Source organism: Paramisgurnus dabryanus, chromosome 2 (assembly GCF_030506205.2).
Source record: "Paramisgurnus dabryanus chromosome 2, PD_genome_1.1, whole genome shotgun sequence".
NCBI classification, from domain to species: Eukaryota; Metazoa; Chordata; class Actinopteri; order Cypriniformes; family Cobitidae; genus Paramisgurnus; species Paramisgurnus dabryanus.
In genome coordinates this window covers 1,719,202-1,735,667 of record NC_133338.1, presented here as the reverse complement: position 1 = coordinate 1,735,667, position 16,466 = coordinate 1,719,202, and the positions used below count along the sequence as shown (strand labels likewise).

At 37.3% G+C, this 16,466-nt stretch overlaps 1 protein-coding gene across 2 annotated transcripts; it reads left to right on the top strand.

Annotated features, from left to right (window-relative positions):
- Positions 1-956: 956 nt before the first annotated feature.
- On the top strand, positions 957-15,869 carry casq1b (calsequestrin 1b). Of its 2 annotated transcripts, XM_065294159.2 has the most exons (12): positions 957-1,465; positions 8,879-8,911; positions 10,044-10,137; positions 11,162-11,262; positions 11,340-11,451; positions 11,599-11,672; positions 11,829-11,959; positions 12,132-12,177; positions 12,938-12,992; positions 13,071-13,171; positions 15,030-15,104; positions 15,201-15,869. In XM_065294159.2, the coding sequence occupies exons 1-12, from the start codon at positions 1,229-1,231 to the stop codon at positions 15,525-15,527; spliced, it is 1,386 nt and encodes a 461-aa protein (XP_065150231.1). In that variant the 5' UTR covers positions 957-1,228; the 3' UTR covers positions 15,528-15,869. The 2 variants fall into 2 exon arrangements, with proteins under 2 accessions (XP_065150231.1, XP_065150232.1); XM_065294160.2 differs by lacking the exon at positions 8,879-8,911 and having other exon boundaries at positions 958-1,465.
- Positions 15,870-16,466: the final 597 nt, after the last annotated feature.

Sequence of the window (16,466 nt, the reverse complement as noted above, 5' to 3'; positions counted from 1 at the left end):
CTCACGTCTGACCCTAAAATACTAGCTGCTTTAAGTGCAGGTATGTCTATCTTAATGGCATGGCATCTGTGGAGATGGTTGCTAAGGTTCGTTGTATTTCCAATGTATTTTAACTCAGATTTACAATGTCTGCAAACTGCAACGGACTTCGGACAATCTTTCAATTTACTTCGTGAAAACTGAAGTAATCCCAAACCTTTGATCTCTTGTTGGCTGGTGCGTTGTTCTCCTTCGTGTCCGTCCATTTGTACACTGTCTTCTGCGTTTATTCAAATGACAGCAAACAGGCGCACCGCAAATTGAAGAGTAGTGACGTAATCCACTGCTCATTTTACGTCGCAGATGTAACTAATTTAAAATGTATTTATATATTTTTTATTATCCATCGTATTCGTTATATAATCACGATTCATTCGATTTTTAAATATAAAATCGAAACAAACGATTCACGATTCAAAAATCCAGGTTTCAAGATCGATGCATATGCATCGGCAGGATTTGTAATCGATGCATCGAGAAAACGAATGAATCATTACACCCCTAGTCTCAGTAAGTAAAGATTTTATGCAGTGCATTATTGGCATTATCCTACTTTGTTTTATCGCTTCTCTGTGCTAACTGAAAAACATTTACTTCAACTGTCTCCAAAGACTTGCCTGCTGCATAAGCTGGTGTAATAGCTGGCCAGCTGAACAGGGTGAAACTAGATACCTCAGCTATGACAGCTTTACTATGGACAACATACACCAGGGTTGCCATCTTGCTGTCACAGTCCAAACAATTATTTTTAGTAAGGGTCAAAGCCCTGCAGAACTTAATATGGCAAGGAATCCTGTTGACCAGCCTCTTTGGTGCTCTATTATTTGTCATCACTTTCATTTTTGACTCCACCCATTTACAGCATTTTTCTTATACCCAGAAATGACCAATTATCTTGACTTCTTTAACTGTCTTTGATCTGGATACAACCCGAGTAAGCTTTACTGGATTCTGAACAACCCCACGTTCAGAGCTAAATCCCCCTCCAGCTTTCACCCCCACCCCAGAGGACAGACGCTTGTCAACTTGTGCGAGTATCTTCATAACAGGGAATGTGGAGATCAAGTCCTGCTCCTCTCCGGGTAGCGGGCACACGAACTGGACCTTGTTCCTAATATTCTAGGCTGGAGTTAGGAACAAAGTATAATCGAGTATTTCTTAACTCTGTCAAGTGGGTCAACTAGGTGACATGAAGTGGGGTTTGGTGCTGGTGGAGTTACTGCTGTCCTTTGGCTATCTGTGTTGGGGCAAAAAGGGCCTAGAAGTCCCCGAATATGACGGGCTGGACCGCGTCCATCAACTTACCGACAAAAACTACAAGTTTGTGATGAAGCAATACAGTGTCATGGTGATCTACTACCACAAACCTATCGGTTTGGACCGCATGGCCAAAAAGCAGTTTGAGATGGAGGAACTCGCTTTGCAGGTGCGTGAAAAAAATGATGGGAACATGTGGAAGGGGTGATAGAGTAAGAATTGGGAAATATCCAAGTGGGTGTACTGTATGTACTGTATTAACTCCAGAGGACCGGCAGAGGTCAAGCAAAAGAGAGTTGATACCCAATGAAGGCAGGTATAGGGCTCTGGGTTCTGTTTAGAATGATGAAAGCTCTCCTATGTGAACTCATTTTCTCATTATTATCCACATTCAAGGTGACATGTTGTTTGCTAAGCAAAAGTCTTATATAGCCAGATATTTTCTTTTTGACCCTTAATAAATATCTGCATCCGATGGTTGTGAGTCAGTGTTGCTACCGTTAAACTGTTGCCAAAGACAGCAAACAACTCTGGGCCGGATCAGAATCGGAGCTGCTTACTTCGGTGAGGATCCGATCTGGAGTCGTGTGCTGTCTGGGGATAAATGCTTTTGTTTATTAGCTGTCAATCTTGAGGTATATAATGACTTTATGTAAACATAATGTACGACTATACTATACAGAAGAAATTATGTGTGATGCATGACAGTGATTGTAAAATATAGACTGTAGGAATGGGATTGACATGAGTTTTGGAATTCGGGCTAGGGTCATTAGGATAGTTTTGATTTGCCATTGGGCTGGTTTTAATATACAGACCTGGCAACCCTGATGCTAGACCCTGGAGACCCCATCAAGTTATTTAAGGATTATTTTGGGGAGCAGCATAACATATGTGCATTTTTTCGTATACTCACCAGTTAAACTTACCTTTAAATATAAGTTTTATTTGCTAACCGCTCTTAATTACCAACCCTATACATGTGTGTCTCTTGTCTGTTGCATTGCTGGTTTAAGCAGAGAGACAGAATGCCTCATTGTGTATTTGCCTCTTCATCAGAATGTGAATCGGTCTGAAATCACAGTTCAGTACAGTTAATCTATTCATCTATCACAGCACTGTCACCACAGGGACTCATCACTGCTGAAATGTCATTAGCTTTGTGCTTTCTGGATTTTCTCTTGAGCTGGCATATTGAAACACATCAGTGATTCGTAATATAACGCTGAATGTGAAGACACATGCTTTCCTTCTGATTTAAGATTAGGTGCTAGTGTATACGGCTGGATTTACACTTTAAGGCACAATGTGTATCATATTTTACTTTTTTTCTGTATAATTTTAATTTTTACAAAAGCGGCTGTATTTTTTAAGAATGCCCTTTAAATATGCATGAGGTGGTCATATCTAGAGCTGCTAGTTAAACTGTTAGTAGTAAAATCCTCAATGGAACGTCCATTGGAAGCTTGGTGTAATTCAAATGCTACGTATATTGTAGCATCACATGCTAAAGAGTAAGAGAATAAAGCTGGACCTGTGAAGAAATCATTTAAAAAAAAAAATATTTTATTTTTCTAGCTATAAGAGTTCCAGTCCTTTATTTAAATCATTAAAAAAATTTCATGATATTATCCAAGTGCATGATTTAAAAATTGTCAATTTACTTTATTTATAACAATGGATCTGTCATGAGCATGGTGCAGGAAAGAATGGTATTATATACAACATATCTATGGGCCATTTCACAGAATCGGTGCCATTTGCATGTTAACTCATTAAACTTGTAGTAATTTGTTTTCTTTTTTTAACACTTAATCTAATACTGCAAATATTTTACTTTTCAAAATGAGTATTGGTCAATCTCGGGTAACTAGTGTATTTTTTTAAATATTTTTCTTAATGTAGGACGGAGGGATTTTGGCAATAGGACTGAAAGTAACAGGACTGAGTTTTCAGCATAGATTTAGCAAATACATTAAATAACTGCATTAAATATGTGCTATAGGATGAAGACACTAAAAAAATTCGAATGATTTGCCAAAATGTTTTTATTTTAAAATAAACCAATACCATCAAAGAAATAACTAAACATTAAGAATAACATTTACAGTCATAGCATCAATATTATAGAATATACAGAAAAGAAAATGAGAAAAGTTGATCTTTTGATCTTCACATGGCCTTCAGAAGATCCATATGATGTCACTTCCTCTTGAAAATGTGACTTGTGTAATATTCCTAAATTTTCAGAGGAGGGAACGTATTGGGAAACAGGACTGAGTGAAATCTTGTGTATAAAATATTTAAAGCAAAGACTGGATATGGACCCATACAAAAAAATAAAGATATCTGAAGAACTGTATGCTATATATTTTAAGGTAAAGTATATAGATAGAGAGCAGGGATGGATAAAAAATGTTGTTTTTATTAATGTTTCAAATTATACAGTTTAAGTTTGGTGTAAGATCAGCATGCATGACACTTTGCTTATTGATAAAATGTATTTCAGAGTTAGTTTTCTTGCATTTTTATACACTTAACGGTGGAATGGGGCCTATATAAACTAGCTGTGTGAATTTTTTATGAACATTCAGCGCAGTCTTACATAATAATCTCTGTGTGTTTTACAGCAGCAGCACGTATCAGTTATTAATGCTGAAACCCAGTCACACAGCACACGCGCTTTCTCCAGACATCAATGAATCACTGCATAGCTACTTCACATCACAATCATGGCCCTTTCATTTCTTTAAAAGAATTTGAGTTAGAAACAGATCTAGTTTTTCTTTGAAATCCCTGTGGGAGTAAAGCAATGCCAGAGTCATGAGTTTGATTCCCAGTGAAATGCATGGACTGATCATACAGTAACTCTCTAGGAATCTACAAAAAAGTACATTACATTTGTTTTATTACATATTACATGTGTTACATATGTTTTATTTGATTATATTTAATTTTATATATCTTAAGACAAACTCATTAAAACTGTTAACACATGGCTGGCCCTTGTTAAAATCTGCCAGCTGCCGGTGCACACATTCTCATCTGCTTGTAAAATTTTTACACAAGTTAAAGTCTGTTTGTCATTTTTTGATTGGTAATTAATTTGTCTTATTATCAGATTCAATGTTTTATCCAGACTGCAGCTAACACAGGATGAATTTAACACAGAGAGATTTTCTGAACGAGTAATCCAAGCTTCATGAAAATGCTCTTCTATCAGTTCATATTACATTTGAGGCATTACACACATAAAAGTGCTCGTGGTTTCAACCATTCACACAACACTTAAGTTCTGTTTTATTCTATTAATTTAGAAGAACCGTGGAGTAAAAGCTTTGATCTTGTTCTTCATGAGTTTAGAGTTATTATTTTCATACTCACTATTAGCTCTGGGATCACAAAGTAACTGTTTCATATTTCCCAGACGTATTTAGACGCTCAACCCTGTGTTTAAATGACAACATTGAGCATTAGACTTTAAACTAAAGGCCTTTTTAAATTAAAAGCATCATTCTTTTTTGATAGCCCTTGGCTCCTAATTCAACATCATCACTCAATTTTATTAGGCTAAATTGCTCTTTATCGCTATGAAACAGAAAGATGCAGTCAGAATATCATTGGTTGTTGTCGTCTGTCTGGATTTACTGTCGATGAAAGCGTCTTTGAGCGAGAGGTCAGGTGAAGTACAGTACTGGTGTTGTTGCTTGAGGATTATCACAGGTCTGCTCTGATCATGGACAACACTGAAAACAATATTAAAGAAAAATAACCATATCATCATAATAATAAGGATCATAATAGTAAAATAAAGAGTCTTCTGTATGTGTTTGTTGTTGACATCAAAGTTGTGTGTTCAGTTTAGGGTTAGGTTCTTTATACCCTGGTTTAACAGACAAGGCTTAAGCCTAGTCCTAGACTAAAAAACTGAAAAGTTACTGGTTAAAGCGGAAGTCAACCCTAAAACAACATTATGCTCCAACACTATATTTCATGCCATATATGTAGTTGATTGTGCTGCCATCAAATGTACTAACTCCATATAAAAAATTAAAGCTTTTAACTGCTACAGTAACGGTGATTTGACGCGTCATCAAATCACCGGAAGAAAAATGCACGACTACATTAATTCTGAATGTTCTAAATGGGGGCGGGTCTTGAGGCGAGATGATTGACAGTAGATGATAACGTTTTTGATTGACAGCTGCACAGGAGCTAACGTTAGCTTGCTTTGCTCGTGTTTATAATAACAACAACATGATATTAACTTTCTACGTAGTATGTTTACCGTAGTTACACAAAACAAGCAACAACTAAGCCAAATGATGTTTTAGATATTTTAACAATTTTACATTACCTGAGTCCGCGGAAAAACTGGGCTGAAAACAGTACCCAAAATCTTCCTGACGAAAGTGCTGGCTGCATATTCAAAGTAGTGTAGTGGTGGGTCAGCTGAGGGTCGCGTTGATGTCAACAATAAAAACTCCCGGTGGCCTGAATTTGTTGTCCTTACATCCACATACTGCACAGGTTCTAGTCATCTTTTATCGAGGGCTTTGGTGATTTCCCCCTCAGAGACGGTTAAAGCGGAGTTACTCTTTGGATGGGTTCGTCTGCCGGCTAACTTCAAGTTGACTTGAGTTGATTTGAGAGCTAGTTGAGCGGTAAAAGAAGTTATTAGGCTTGTTCAACTTCATGTGGCGTTGCAAGAATCGACAGCGGGATGACGTCAAAGTACCGCGAGAGCGATTCGCGAAATCATACGGAGGAGTTTGCTTTTAAATCCCTTTCGCGGAACCTTGACGTCATCCAGCTGTCGGTTCCTGCGGCGCCGCATGAAGTCAAACAAACCTGACGACTGCATCGAACAGTGGTTAGTGGGTGGAGCTAATGACTCAGTTTCGCGCAGTGCATTCTGGTTAATTGTGTCCATTAAAGACCGTTACGAAAATTCCGCTTCAACACACTATCAATCTAATAATCGAAATCGTGCAAATTTATTTATTTTTCCTCATGTATAATGCAAAGTGGACATAAATTACCCGTGATAAACAGGCTAAAATGTCTAGATTGGACTTCCCCTTTAAAGTTACACTGGTTTAAGCAAAGTGTCAGTTTTTTTCAATTTATAATGAAGGTTTGGGGGGAAGCAAAAGAAATGATGTTAGCTTTAATAAAATTTGTCAATTTTTCTGCATAGTGAAAATATTGAGCCTTCCTCCAATTCTCTTTACTGTAAAAATTATAATTTAAATGGTAAAATATTTATAATTCCAGATAATATTTGTTGCAATGCCTTTTATTTCTCTAAATTAAATCACAATTTAAAATAATTATTGCATATTTGTTCATGTAGTGCAATTGGTAGAGTATTGCATTAGGGACAAAAAGGTTGTGAGGTCCATTCCCTAATAGCACAAACACACATCTTGGCATTGCAATTTCTATATACTCATGTTACTGTGTGTGTATGAGAGAGAGATTGAATGACACTGAGGAGTGTACGCATCTATTTTTATAAAATCCTGTGACCTCTGAACCCAAATGTCAAATGTATAATTGACTTTCTCATCTGATGTGAATAGAAATGATTTTCTTCATCGTCAAACCTCTGTACATATGCTGAACTACATAAACAAGAGAAAGAAAAAGGTGTTGATGTGAAAATCAGAGTTTTACCATCTAAAATAAATCATTTAAATTTTACATTTCAGTTCTTTCACACTAAATATCCAAGATTCTGTCAACGTGTTTTGGTGTTAAATGAGTTCACACAGCTCCTGTCTCTATCTGAACACATGCTGTCAGCTATTAATCATAGCTGAATCACTTCAGCTGTTATCTTCTCACATCTAAATCTGCCATGGCAAATGAAGAGCAGCAGTACTTTGAAAAGAAAAACAAAAAGAAAGTTGAATTATTTAATATTTTAAAGATGTCATATGAGCATATCATTTGAATAACCATCGATAATTGCACATAACAATTCACATTTATACCACAGTGATATCAGCCTGCTGGGTGTTTTTAGATCCATCCAATAGACCCATTCAACAAAAACATTGGTTTCAATTCATTCACTGATTCACCTGAGAGAAGACACATGAAAGTAATTTTATACAAGCCCAACTTTCTAGTCATTAAGCGATGACTGCCCAAGTCTCACTTGTTTCACTTCATGTCGTTTTGATGCGAGTCTGACATTTATTTTATATATTATTATTATATTGTTCTTGATCGCTTCAGTCTGAACAGCATGGTTGTAACATAAAAAATATCCCAGATAGCATGCAACGACTGAAACAATGTTAAACATTTATATTTGTCAATGTTAATCCCATTGAATCAATATCACGTTTGCACCCTCCATTAATACTGAGAAAATATTGAAATTTCAAGAAACCACCATTATGGTAATCAGTGTTTGCTTTAGTTGGGCCCTTATTTCTTGTGTTTTAATGTTTTTTTTTTTTTTGCTGTTGAAGCAGTGTTTTTAACTTCATTTGCTATTGTTAAGAAAACTAAGATCTAATGTGATCAAGTAATTTAATTGTTGTAGATAATATTTCTTGCTGTGTTAATAATGTGTAAAAATTAAAGGAATCAGTCTATGAAACTCATTAATGGTGATGATTAACAAAAGAAAGCTTCATTCTGCAATGCATGCATTTATCTAAATTAGTTTGATGATTGTCAACTTGTTGAGATGTGTAGGATTAGTGATGATGTCTAAATATGTCAGTAATTTGTACTTTGTCAGAGTACATTAAAAAACCAGAATTATAACAGTAAAAAAAGATCAAAATCATGATGTAAAGCAACTTATTTTTATCTCATCTTGACATCTTCAACTTTAAACCACATCTTTATTTTCCAGTGCATGTGTTTCTACTTGAAAAAATAAAAAAATTAAGATTTAACTTAGCGAAAGTCAAGAGTCAAGGGCTTAAAGCAACACTAAAGATTTTTTGCTCTTTGCTCCTCCTACAGGTTAGAAGCATAATTGTCCACTGTTGTAAATACTGCAGTATAGCTGGCTCTGATTGGATTTGTAGTTTTTGTAGTTTTCACTCGAACTACAGGACCGCGACCCGACGGTTGGAAACTTCTTTAGTGCGCTTTTGGCCAATGGAGGGCTGCAAAGCGAATATGAAAGTGCCATTAACCATGTTTCGAGTGGATGAATGACTGAAACTTTTTTGGAAACGTTATTTTAAGGTAAAAAAACTCTTTGGTGTTCCTTTAACTAAAGCAAACATTGATCACCATAACGATTATTTGTTGAAATCTCAATATTTGTTCAATAATAATGTAGGGTGCAAATGTGATTGGGCTTAACACTGAAAAATCTAAAAAAATTTAACATTGTTTCAATGCTTGCTTGCTATCTGGGATTTCTGCCATTTCCACTGATAAACCTGGGTCACTTTGTTGTTGGCATATCAATATGATCAATAAGTTTAAAGATCATATTCATTCACTGAGTATTCTGAAGAAACTGAGTATATCTGTGTGGAGTTCAGATTTATTTGATTCTTTCCCGTGTAATACTGTATTCTGATAAGTGAACTTCTCTCTGCAGTTGCTAACAAGTCCCGCCGCTCTCACCTACCAGGTAGGCCCTTGAAAGAGTCGTCTCAAATGACAGTTTGTATTTGTTTTGTTTTGAGGCTTTTCACTAAAGCTTTATCCAAAATATCTGAGCAGCATCCTTCCTCCCTCTCTAGGGCTGTTCAATGTCTGCTCTAAAGCCCTTTAATGACAAACGCTTTGTAAGAACTGGAGAGAATGAACGATGCTTCTTTAGACGTGTTGGATGTGGCCGCCGGTGAGAGCCGTCTCAGTGAGTTTTTACAGGACTGTGAGGCAGAAATGAAGGTCGCACGTGTCCAGCCAGCTGCAGATATTAACCCGTCTCTATGTGCTTCTTCATTGTTGTTTCTGAATGCTACAGGAACAAAGTTTGTACCACAGTCTTCACACATTTCTGATTTTGTTTAGTGTGACAAGGACAAACTCTGATGATGCAATGACTAAATCCATGGAATAAAGCTAAGCTGCTTTGCTGTGGGAATCACTGGATATCTCCCAGACAGCAGTCGGCTCTGGGCTGGATCCGCACTGGAGCTGCCGACTTTGGCACGGATCCGGCACGGTTCTGAATTATTATAGTCAGTGCCAGTAAAGAAGTAGTATTCTCAGAAATCAAACATCTGAAATCAAACATCATACATTTGTATGACTTTTCTTTCTATGGAACACAAACAATGAGGGTCCAAAAAAGCAGCACGAAACTAGTCATGTTTATATCTTACATGCAAAATTCTGTGTTGGTGTATGTATGCTGCCAAAGCTGCAGGCATGTACCCGTGTGCATTTAACAGACACATAGGACAGTGTGGATTTGTTGCATTGCTGTGTCTGTGTGGTTGTCTATTCAATGTTTTGGTCGCTTTCAGTCCGCCTATTGTTTTACTTCAAGACCCTCCCCTCCACCTTAGGCGCTTTTTATTGTTCAGATCAGTCTTCTTAAGCTCCTACAGAATATCACACAGATTTTGAAAGTGTAAGGTCAGCAACCAATGGCTGTTTGCTCTTTGGTTTTGAGTTGCATTTGCAGTTTGAAAGAAACAAGTCTAATGCATTTATTATGTTGGTTTGACTGCAGTGCTGAATGGTCCTATGACAGACTGAAATCACACACATACAGTAAAGTTCAGTAATATTAACCCTTTCTGTTCATTCAGCTTGCTGCTCAAGTGCTCGATGATTACCAAGAAGAAGAAATTGGATTTGCCCTGGTGGACTCAAAGAAAGACGCTGCTGTTGCCAAGAAGCTGGGTAATTATTTAAATCGTTTCCTATAACCTGTTCCAAAAACTTGTATAAATTTTGTAGCAAATGAATGTAATGTATTTAGTAACTTTAATATACAACACTGAATTGGTTCTCATGAGTGTTGTAACCGAGTATATGTGGAAGTGTGAATGAGATTTAAAGTCCGATATTAAATGTGTTCTCAGTAACACCACAGAAAAATGTGATATTAACCACAATTTAAATAATTAAACAATGGCAAATAAATAAAGTAAGTTTTTAAAAACTTGAAAAAACAAGCAGGTTTCTTTATTCTCAAACTCTGGTGGGGCTTTCGCTGTCGGCGCTGAAACCACGCCCATTTGCAGGAAATATGCTTGCAATTGTGTTCATGGTGGGGCTATACTTGGTGGCTCCAGTGCGTCATCGAACCATCATTTTTCACAGGTCCACTTGGATCCGAAAACCCAAGGCCAAGTGGGTTTGGGTCTAAAAGTTTCTATGTGTGCCTCGGAAAAGGGTCGGGAATAAAATGATCTGTGAGTAAATTTTGAATGTACATCTGTGACGTCGTCAGATAACAAATGAAAATAAATGGAGCAGTGGCCCAAATTGGTTGCGAGGCCACCAGGCTTTCTTTCTGTCTGACTGGTGCATGTGAGGCTGCATGTGCACACACGTCGGTGTCCTTTACATTTGGGTACAGTCGGGTTAAAAAAATTGTCACTGGGTCGGGTCGGACCTCGGCCTCATATTCTCGGGTTTGTCTTGCCTTGGGTCTTTAAAAAAAAGATTTATGCACGTCGAGTTTGGCTAAAAAGTGATTTGGGTTATTACGGGTCGCGTACATTTCTTTGTAACGTGTTTCAGTAATACATTTCTAACATTTACAATGGGTTTAGAAACAATTTTTGGACTTTAAGAGTGGAGGACTGTGCAACACTCCTGCTTGGTTCATAGGTTGCACTTTGTTGAAGCTTTTATAATATCTGGATATAATATTTGAAATGTTTACACATTAAAGTATGAGGTACTTGTTTTTGGGCAGGTCTGGATGAGGTGGACAGCATCTACATATTTGCTGACAATGAGATCGTGGAGTATGATGGAGAACTGGCAGCCGATACTCTTGTGGAATTCCTTTATGATGTTAGTGATTATTATTGATCATGATTGTTGTTAACACTTTAGGTAATGAATTAATAATCGAAGGGTTTCCCTCTCAGGTCATTGAGGAACCTGTGGAGATCATCTATAATGAGAGAGAGCTCAAAGGGTTTTATAATATCGATGATGGCATTAAACTGATGGGCTTCTTCAAGAGTGCAAGATCTCCACGTTAGTACAGTATGAAATTACACCTGAACGATACACAACATTTCATGAGCTTAAGGAGATAAATGACATTATAATCAATGTTTATTCATCATTTCATTGTAACATAACATTTAAACCATTATGTACTCCTTATACTTTATTTCTCAGACTTTATTGAGTATGACGACGCAGCGGAGGAATTTCATCCTTTCATCAAGTTTTTTGCCACCTTTGAGCCAAAGGTTTACACAATATTTTACACACCTCATTAATTCACTGTCAACATGAATATGACTAACTGAGTATATGTGTAGTTTCAAAAATCTTTGAATTGGGGGCTTATAATAATGGACGCTTATTTTTCCATTTGCTTTGGTGGTTTCTCTCACTGTGTCCAGATTGCTAAAAAATTAAACCTGAAGCTGAATGAAGTGGATTTCTTTGAACCTTTCATGAAGGACCCTATCACCATCCCCGGCAGTCCTTACAAAGAAAACGACATAGTCAGCTACATCGAGCAACACCACCGGTGAGTTTGAGATACATAACAAGAAAAAACACGAAACGACAACCAAAGAGAAAGCAGACAACTCTGGGTGAAGTCAGCGGATCCGATGCAGCTCCGGCCCGGAGTTGTCTGCTGTCTGGAAGAAAAATAATCCTTTACTCAATGTGACTGATTGTTTTCCTCTCGGTTTTAGTCCAACTCTAAGAAAAATGGAGCCTCACAGCATGTATGAGATCTGGGTAAGACACAAACTTTATCAGTTGAACAAGCTACTGTGTTTTTACAGCAGTACACTAAATAATAGTTAAATAAAGACTACATGGATGCTGATGTGTGCATTTCAAATACTGTATTGTATATACACACCTGGGGTTGAGCTCAAAACGTTATTCAAGTATTCTTAAAGGGGTCATATCATAAAAATCTTACTTCATGTTTAAGTGCTATAATTGGGTCCCCAGTGCTTCTATCAACTTAGACAACATGATAAAGAACAACCCAATAACTTTGTTAGGTCAAAAAATGAGTCATTCATATTTCGCCTGTTTTGTGACGTAGGTAGCAAGTCTTATTATAACAATACCATCCTTTAATCTGCACTATCCAACCATGGCACTGCCATTTAGTTTAGAGATAAAGAAAAAAAAGGAACTGACAGCACAATTGAGTTTTAATTTCAACAAACCCTCATTATGGCGATCAGTGTTTGCATCAGCTCATTTGCATTATAAAGCGCACACCCAAAAACAGCACATTTTTGCTCGCACCTACAAAGTAGCGATTTTAACAACTTATAATAAATTATCTGTGGGGTATTTGAGCTAAACACATACATACTCTGGGGACACCAAAGGCTTATTTACATCTTTAAAATATCTCATAATATTATTCCTTTAAGGGGTGCTATACTGTATGAATGACCATTCTCTCTTTGTGTAGTTTTGATCTTATCACCATTTTAACGACCCTCACTAGCTCTTTAATTTCTTTCCTCTGTAGGAAGATGACATTAATGGACAACACATTGTCGCCTTTGCTGAAGAGTCTGACCCTGGTAAACACTGCAGAACCCTTTAGTAGTCAAAAAAGGTTTTGCCACCAGATCTTCATCTTGATTATTGTCTTGTTACAGATGGTTATGAGTTCCTGGAAATCCTAAAAGAGGTGGCTCAAGACAACACAGACAACCCTCACTTAAGCATCACCTGGATTGATCCAGACGACTTCCCGCTGGTATGAGCTTTATCACCTTGGGTTTTTATTCTGGGTTCAAATGAGCTTTAAATAACAGAGACTGAATATATTCAGTTAAATACTGTAGTAGCCTTACTGTAAATAGTATAACACATGGAAAGAAAAATTTATGATGGGCAGTTGAATTATTCGAATATAATGCACACCCAAGGTGGTAATGTGGCACAACGCAAAGCGGATAATTCAAAGGAGAGGTCAATTATTCCTCTTATACCACAGTTACCACAGACATTGCTCTGGTGGGTTTTTTAAGACACTTGACAGGTCAAGTGTACATTTTACAGAAAAATAGTCAACACCTGTGGAATAATTCTCAACCAATCAGAATTAAGCATTAAAGGGATAGTTCGGCCAAAAACGATATTAAACCCATGATTTACTCACCCCCAAGCTGTCCGAGTTGCATATGTCCATCGTTTTTCAGACAAACACATTTTCTGATATTTTAGAAAATATTTTAGATCTTTCAGTTGATTAAATGTAATGTTACGGGGTCCACCCATAGTCCACGACCTTCAAGTCCAAAAAAAGTGCGTCCATCCTTCACAAATTAAATCCAAACGGCTCCAGGATGACAAACAAAGGTCTTCTGAGGGTAATCCGTGCGGTGTTGTTGTAGAAATATCCATATTTAAAACTTTATTAATGAAAATAAATACCTTCCGGTAGCGCCGCCATCTTAGACTCCTCTGTATTCAGGAGAGAGTATTAGCGTAGTGTACGCACTTTTCTTAGTGACGTATGACAAATTCGGAGGGGGCACAGTGCAGCAGCAGAGTCGCCTCCGTAGGCTGCGTAAGCTGTCATCCTGAATGCGGACGCGACTAAGATGGCGGCGCTACCGGAAGGTATTTATTTACGTTAATAAAACTTTAAATATGGATATTTCTACAACAACACCGCACGGATTACCCTCAGAAGAGTTTATCAGTTTATCATCCTGGAGCCGTTTGGATTTAATTTGTGAAGGATGGACGCACTTTTTTTGGACTTGAAGGTCGTGGACTATGGGTGGACCCCGTGAAATTACATATAATCAACTGAAAGATCTAAAATATTTTCTAAAATATCCGAAAATGTGTTTGTCTGAAAAACGATGGACATATGCAACTCGGACAGCTTGGGGGTGAGTAAATCATGGGTTTAATATCGTTTTTGGCCGAACTATCCCTTTAATGGGGCGGTTTCCCAGACAGGGTTTAGATGAATCAAGGATTAGGTCTTAGTTATTTTAGGGCATTTAAACAGTTTTTACAAACATACCTGGGTGTGCATCTAGAGACAAAACAATGGCACTGATATCAAATATGTCAGTACAATGTGTCTTTAAATTAAGGCAGCTAAAACATACATTTTACTCTGAGACTAGGATAAACCCTGGCTGGAAAACCACCCCTTTTGCCATTTGTAACACATTAAATGTTTGTTCAAATGGCTTTAATGACAACAGCAGGCCCAGAAATATATACTACAGTTAAAGACTGATGATAAAGGGTATATTGAGTTGTGTTCAGCTCTCTGCTGCTGTCTACAGGAGACGCTTTACCATTGCAAGTATGGTCAAATTGGATATCAAACAGGTTTGACTTCTGCAGTAAATCTACTTAGCTTTGCTACAAATGAAATGCAATGCAATGACTCTTTAGAGAATTCTTACTTTCCTCTCTGCTTTGAGAGTTTGCAAAGGCCTTTAACGTTCAAAAGATGAAACACATATGGAAAAAAAGGTCACTAAATCTGAGACCTTATTTAAAAAGCGTTATAAATGCATTTATAATGCATAAAGCATTACACCTGATCCTAACTCTGACCTTTGACATCTGTGTGCCCCCTGCAGCTGGTGCCATACTGGGAGAATACCTTTGGCATTGACCTGTCATCGCCTCAGATTGGAGTGGTGGACGTGGAGGATGTGAGTGTTAGTAAAGATGTAGAGTTTGCAGACCAAAGGTGATGTTAAGATTCCTCTGACACCGTCTGTCCTTCATTTTGTTTGTCTGTATGTCAGGCCGACAGTGTGTGGATGGACATGGATGATGAAGAGGACATGCCCACAGCCGAGGAGTTGGACACCTGGATCGAAGAAGTGATGGCAGGCAGAATCCACCCTGATGATGATGACAATGATGATGATGATGATGACGATGATGACGATGACGACGACGATGATGACGACGACGATGATGACGACGACGATGATGACGACGACGATGATGACGACGACGATGATGACGACGACGATGATGACGACGACGATGATGACGACGACGATGATGACGACGACGACGATGACGACAACGATGATGATGACGACGATGATGACGATGATGAATAAATCCTGTCTCTATCTCAGTCAACACAATGTCATCATATGCAGATGTCCACAGTGATTTAGTCTGAAACTCTAAAGTCTATCCAGTTTCACATCATCACTGAACTGTTTGCTAATGAAAACTTCTTTGCATGGTCATTAGTATGCAAACTCATTCTTCAGGAAATAAACATCACATTCAAGTTTGTTCGTGTTTATGTACGAGCCAAAGATGTGGTAAACTGTCTAACAACTGATTGCATAAAAGTTTTATTTTATGAGAGAACAGATTAATTCATCCTCACTATAAAGTCTTAACCTTCGACACACTGGGATGTCACTGGAAAATTAAAAAGTTACAAAAGAGGTTTTCTTTATTTTTTGGTCCAGCATAATTACAACAAAACACTAAATCAACATTCAAATGTAAGCATCCATGTTTTTAGGAACAGTTCATAAATGACTATTCGATAAAATAACGTTGATTTCTAATCACAACATTCACATGTCGTCTTATGATCTCAGTCTTCAGGTTTGCTTTTGTTGGAATTCGAATTCATCAGACATTCAAATCAAATGAGGTGTTAATAAAAGGCACAAATTTACAGTTGTGAAAAAAAAGGGTCAAATATTTGATATTAGACTTGACCTTTGAAGTGTTTTCACAATAAATGAGAGGATTGAGACGGGTCTGTAACTGTCTGTGAGAGAAAGTTTTATTGTGGTTGTGGACCTGTATGATTAAAAGTGAATGGAAAGGTGCCAGTGAGCACGGAGGTGTTGATGATATGTGTTTGGGCTGTAAGAGATGGGGGGTGATTGGATTGAGGGGGCCCATATGGCAAAAAATTCTTGGGACAAAAATATTTTTAAATATATGCTAAATAATACATTTTGTATAAAGTAAAGCTTAATTAAATATATTTAGTTTTAACCTATTTATATTATAAAATGTATTTAGTT

Excerpts from the sequence above, each read along its gene's own strand:
- casq1b (XM_065294159.2), top strand. The coding sequence starts at position 1,229 with ATGAAGTGGGGTTTGGTGCTGGTGGAGTTACTGCTGTCCTTTGGCTAT. Across the intron at positions 10,138-11,161 it reads TGCTGTTGCCAAGAAGCTGG|GTCTGGATGAGGTGGACAGC; the intron begins GTAATTATTTAA and ends GTTTTTGGGCAG. Across the intron at positions 11,960-12,131 it reads TACATCGAGCAACACCACCG|TCCAACTCTAAGAAAAATGG; the intron begins GTGAGTTTGAGA and ends TCTCGGTTTTAG.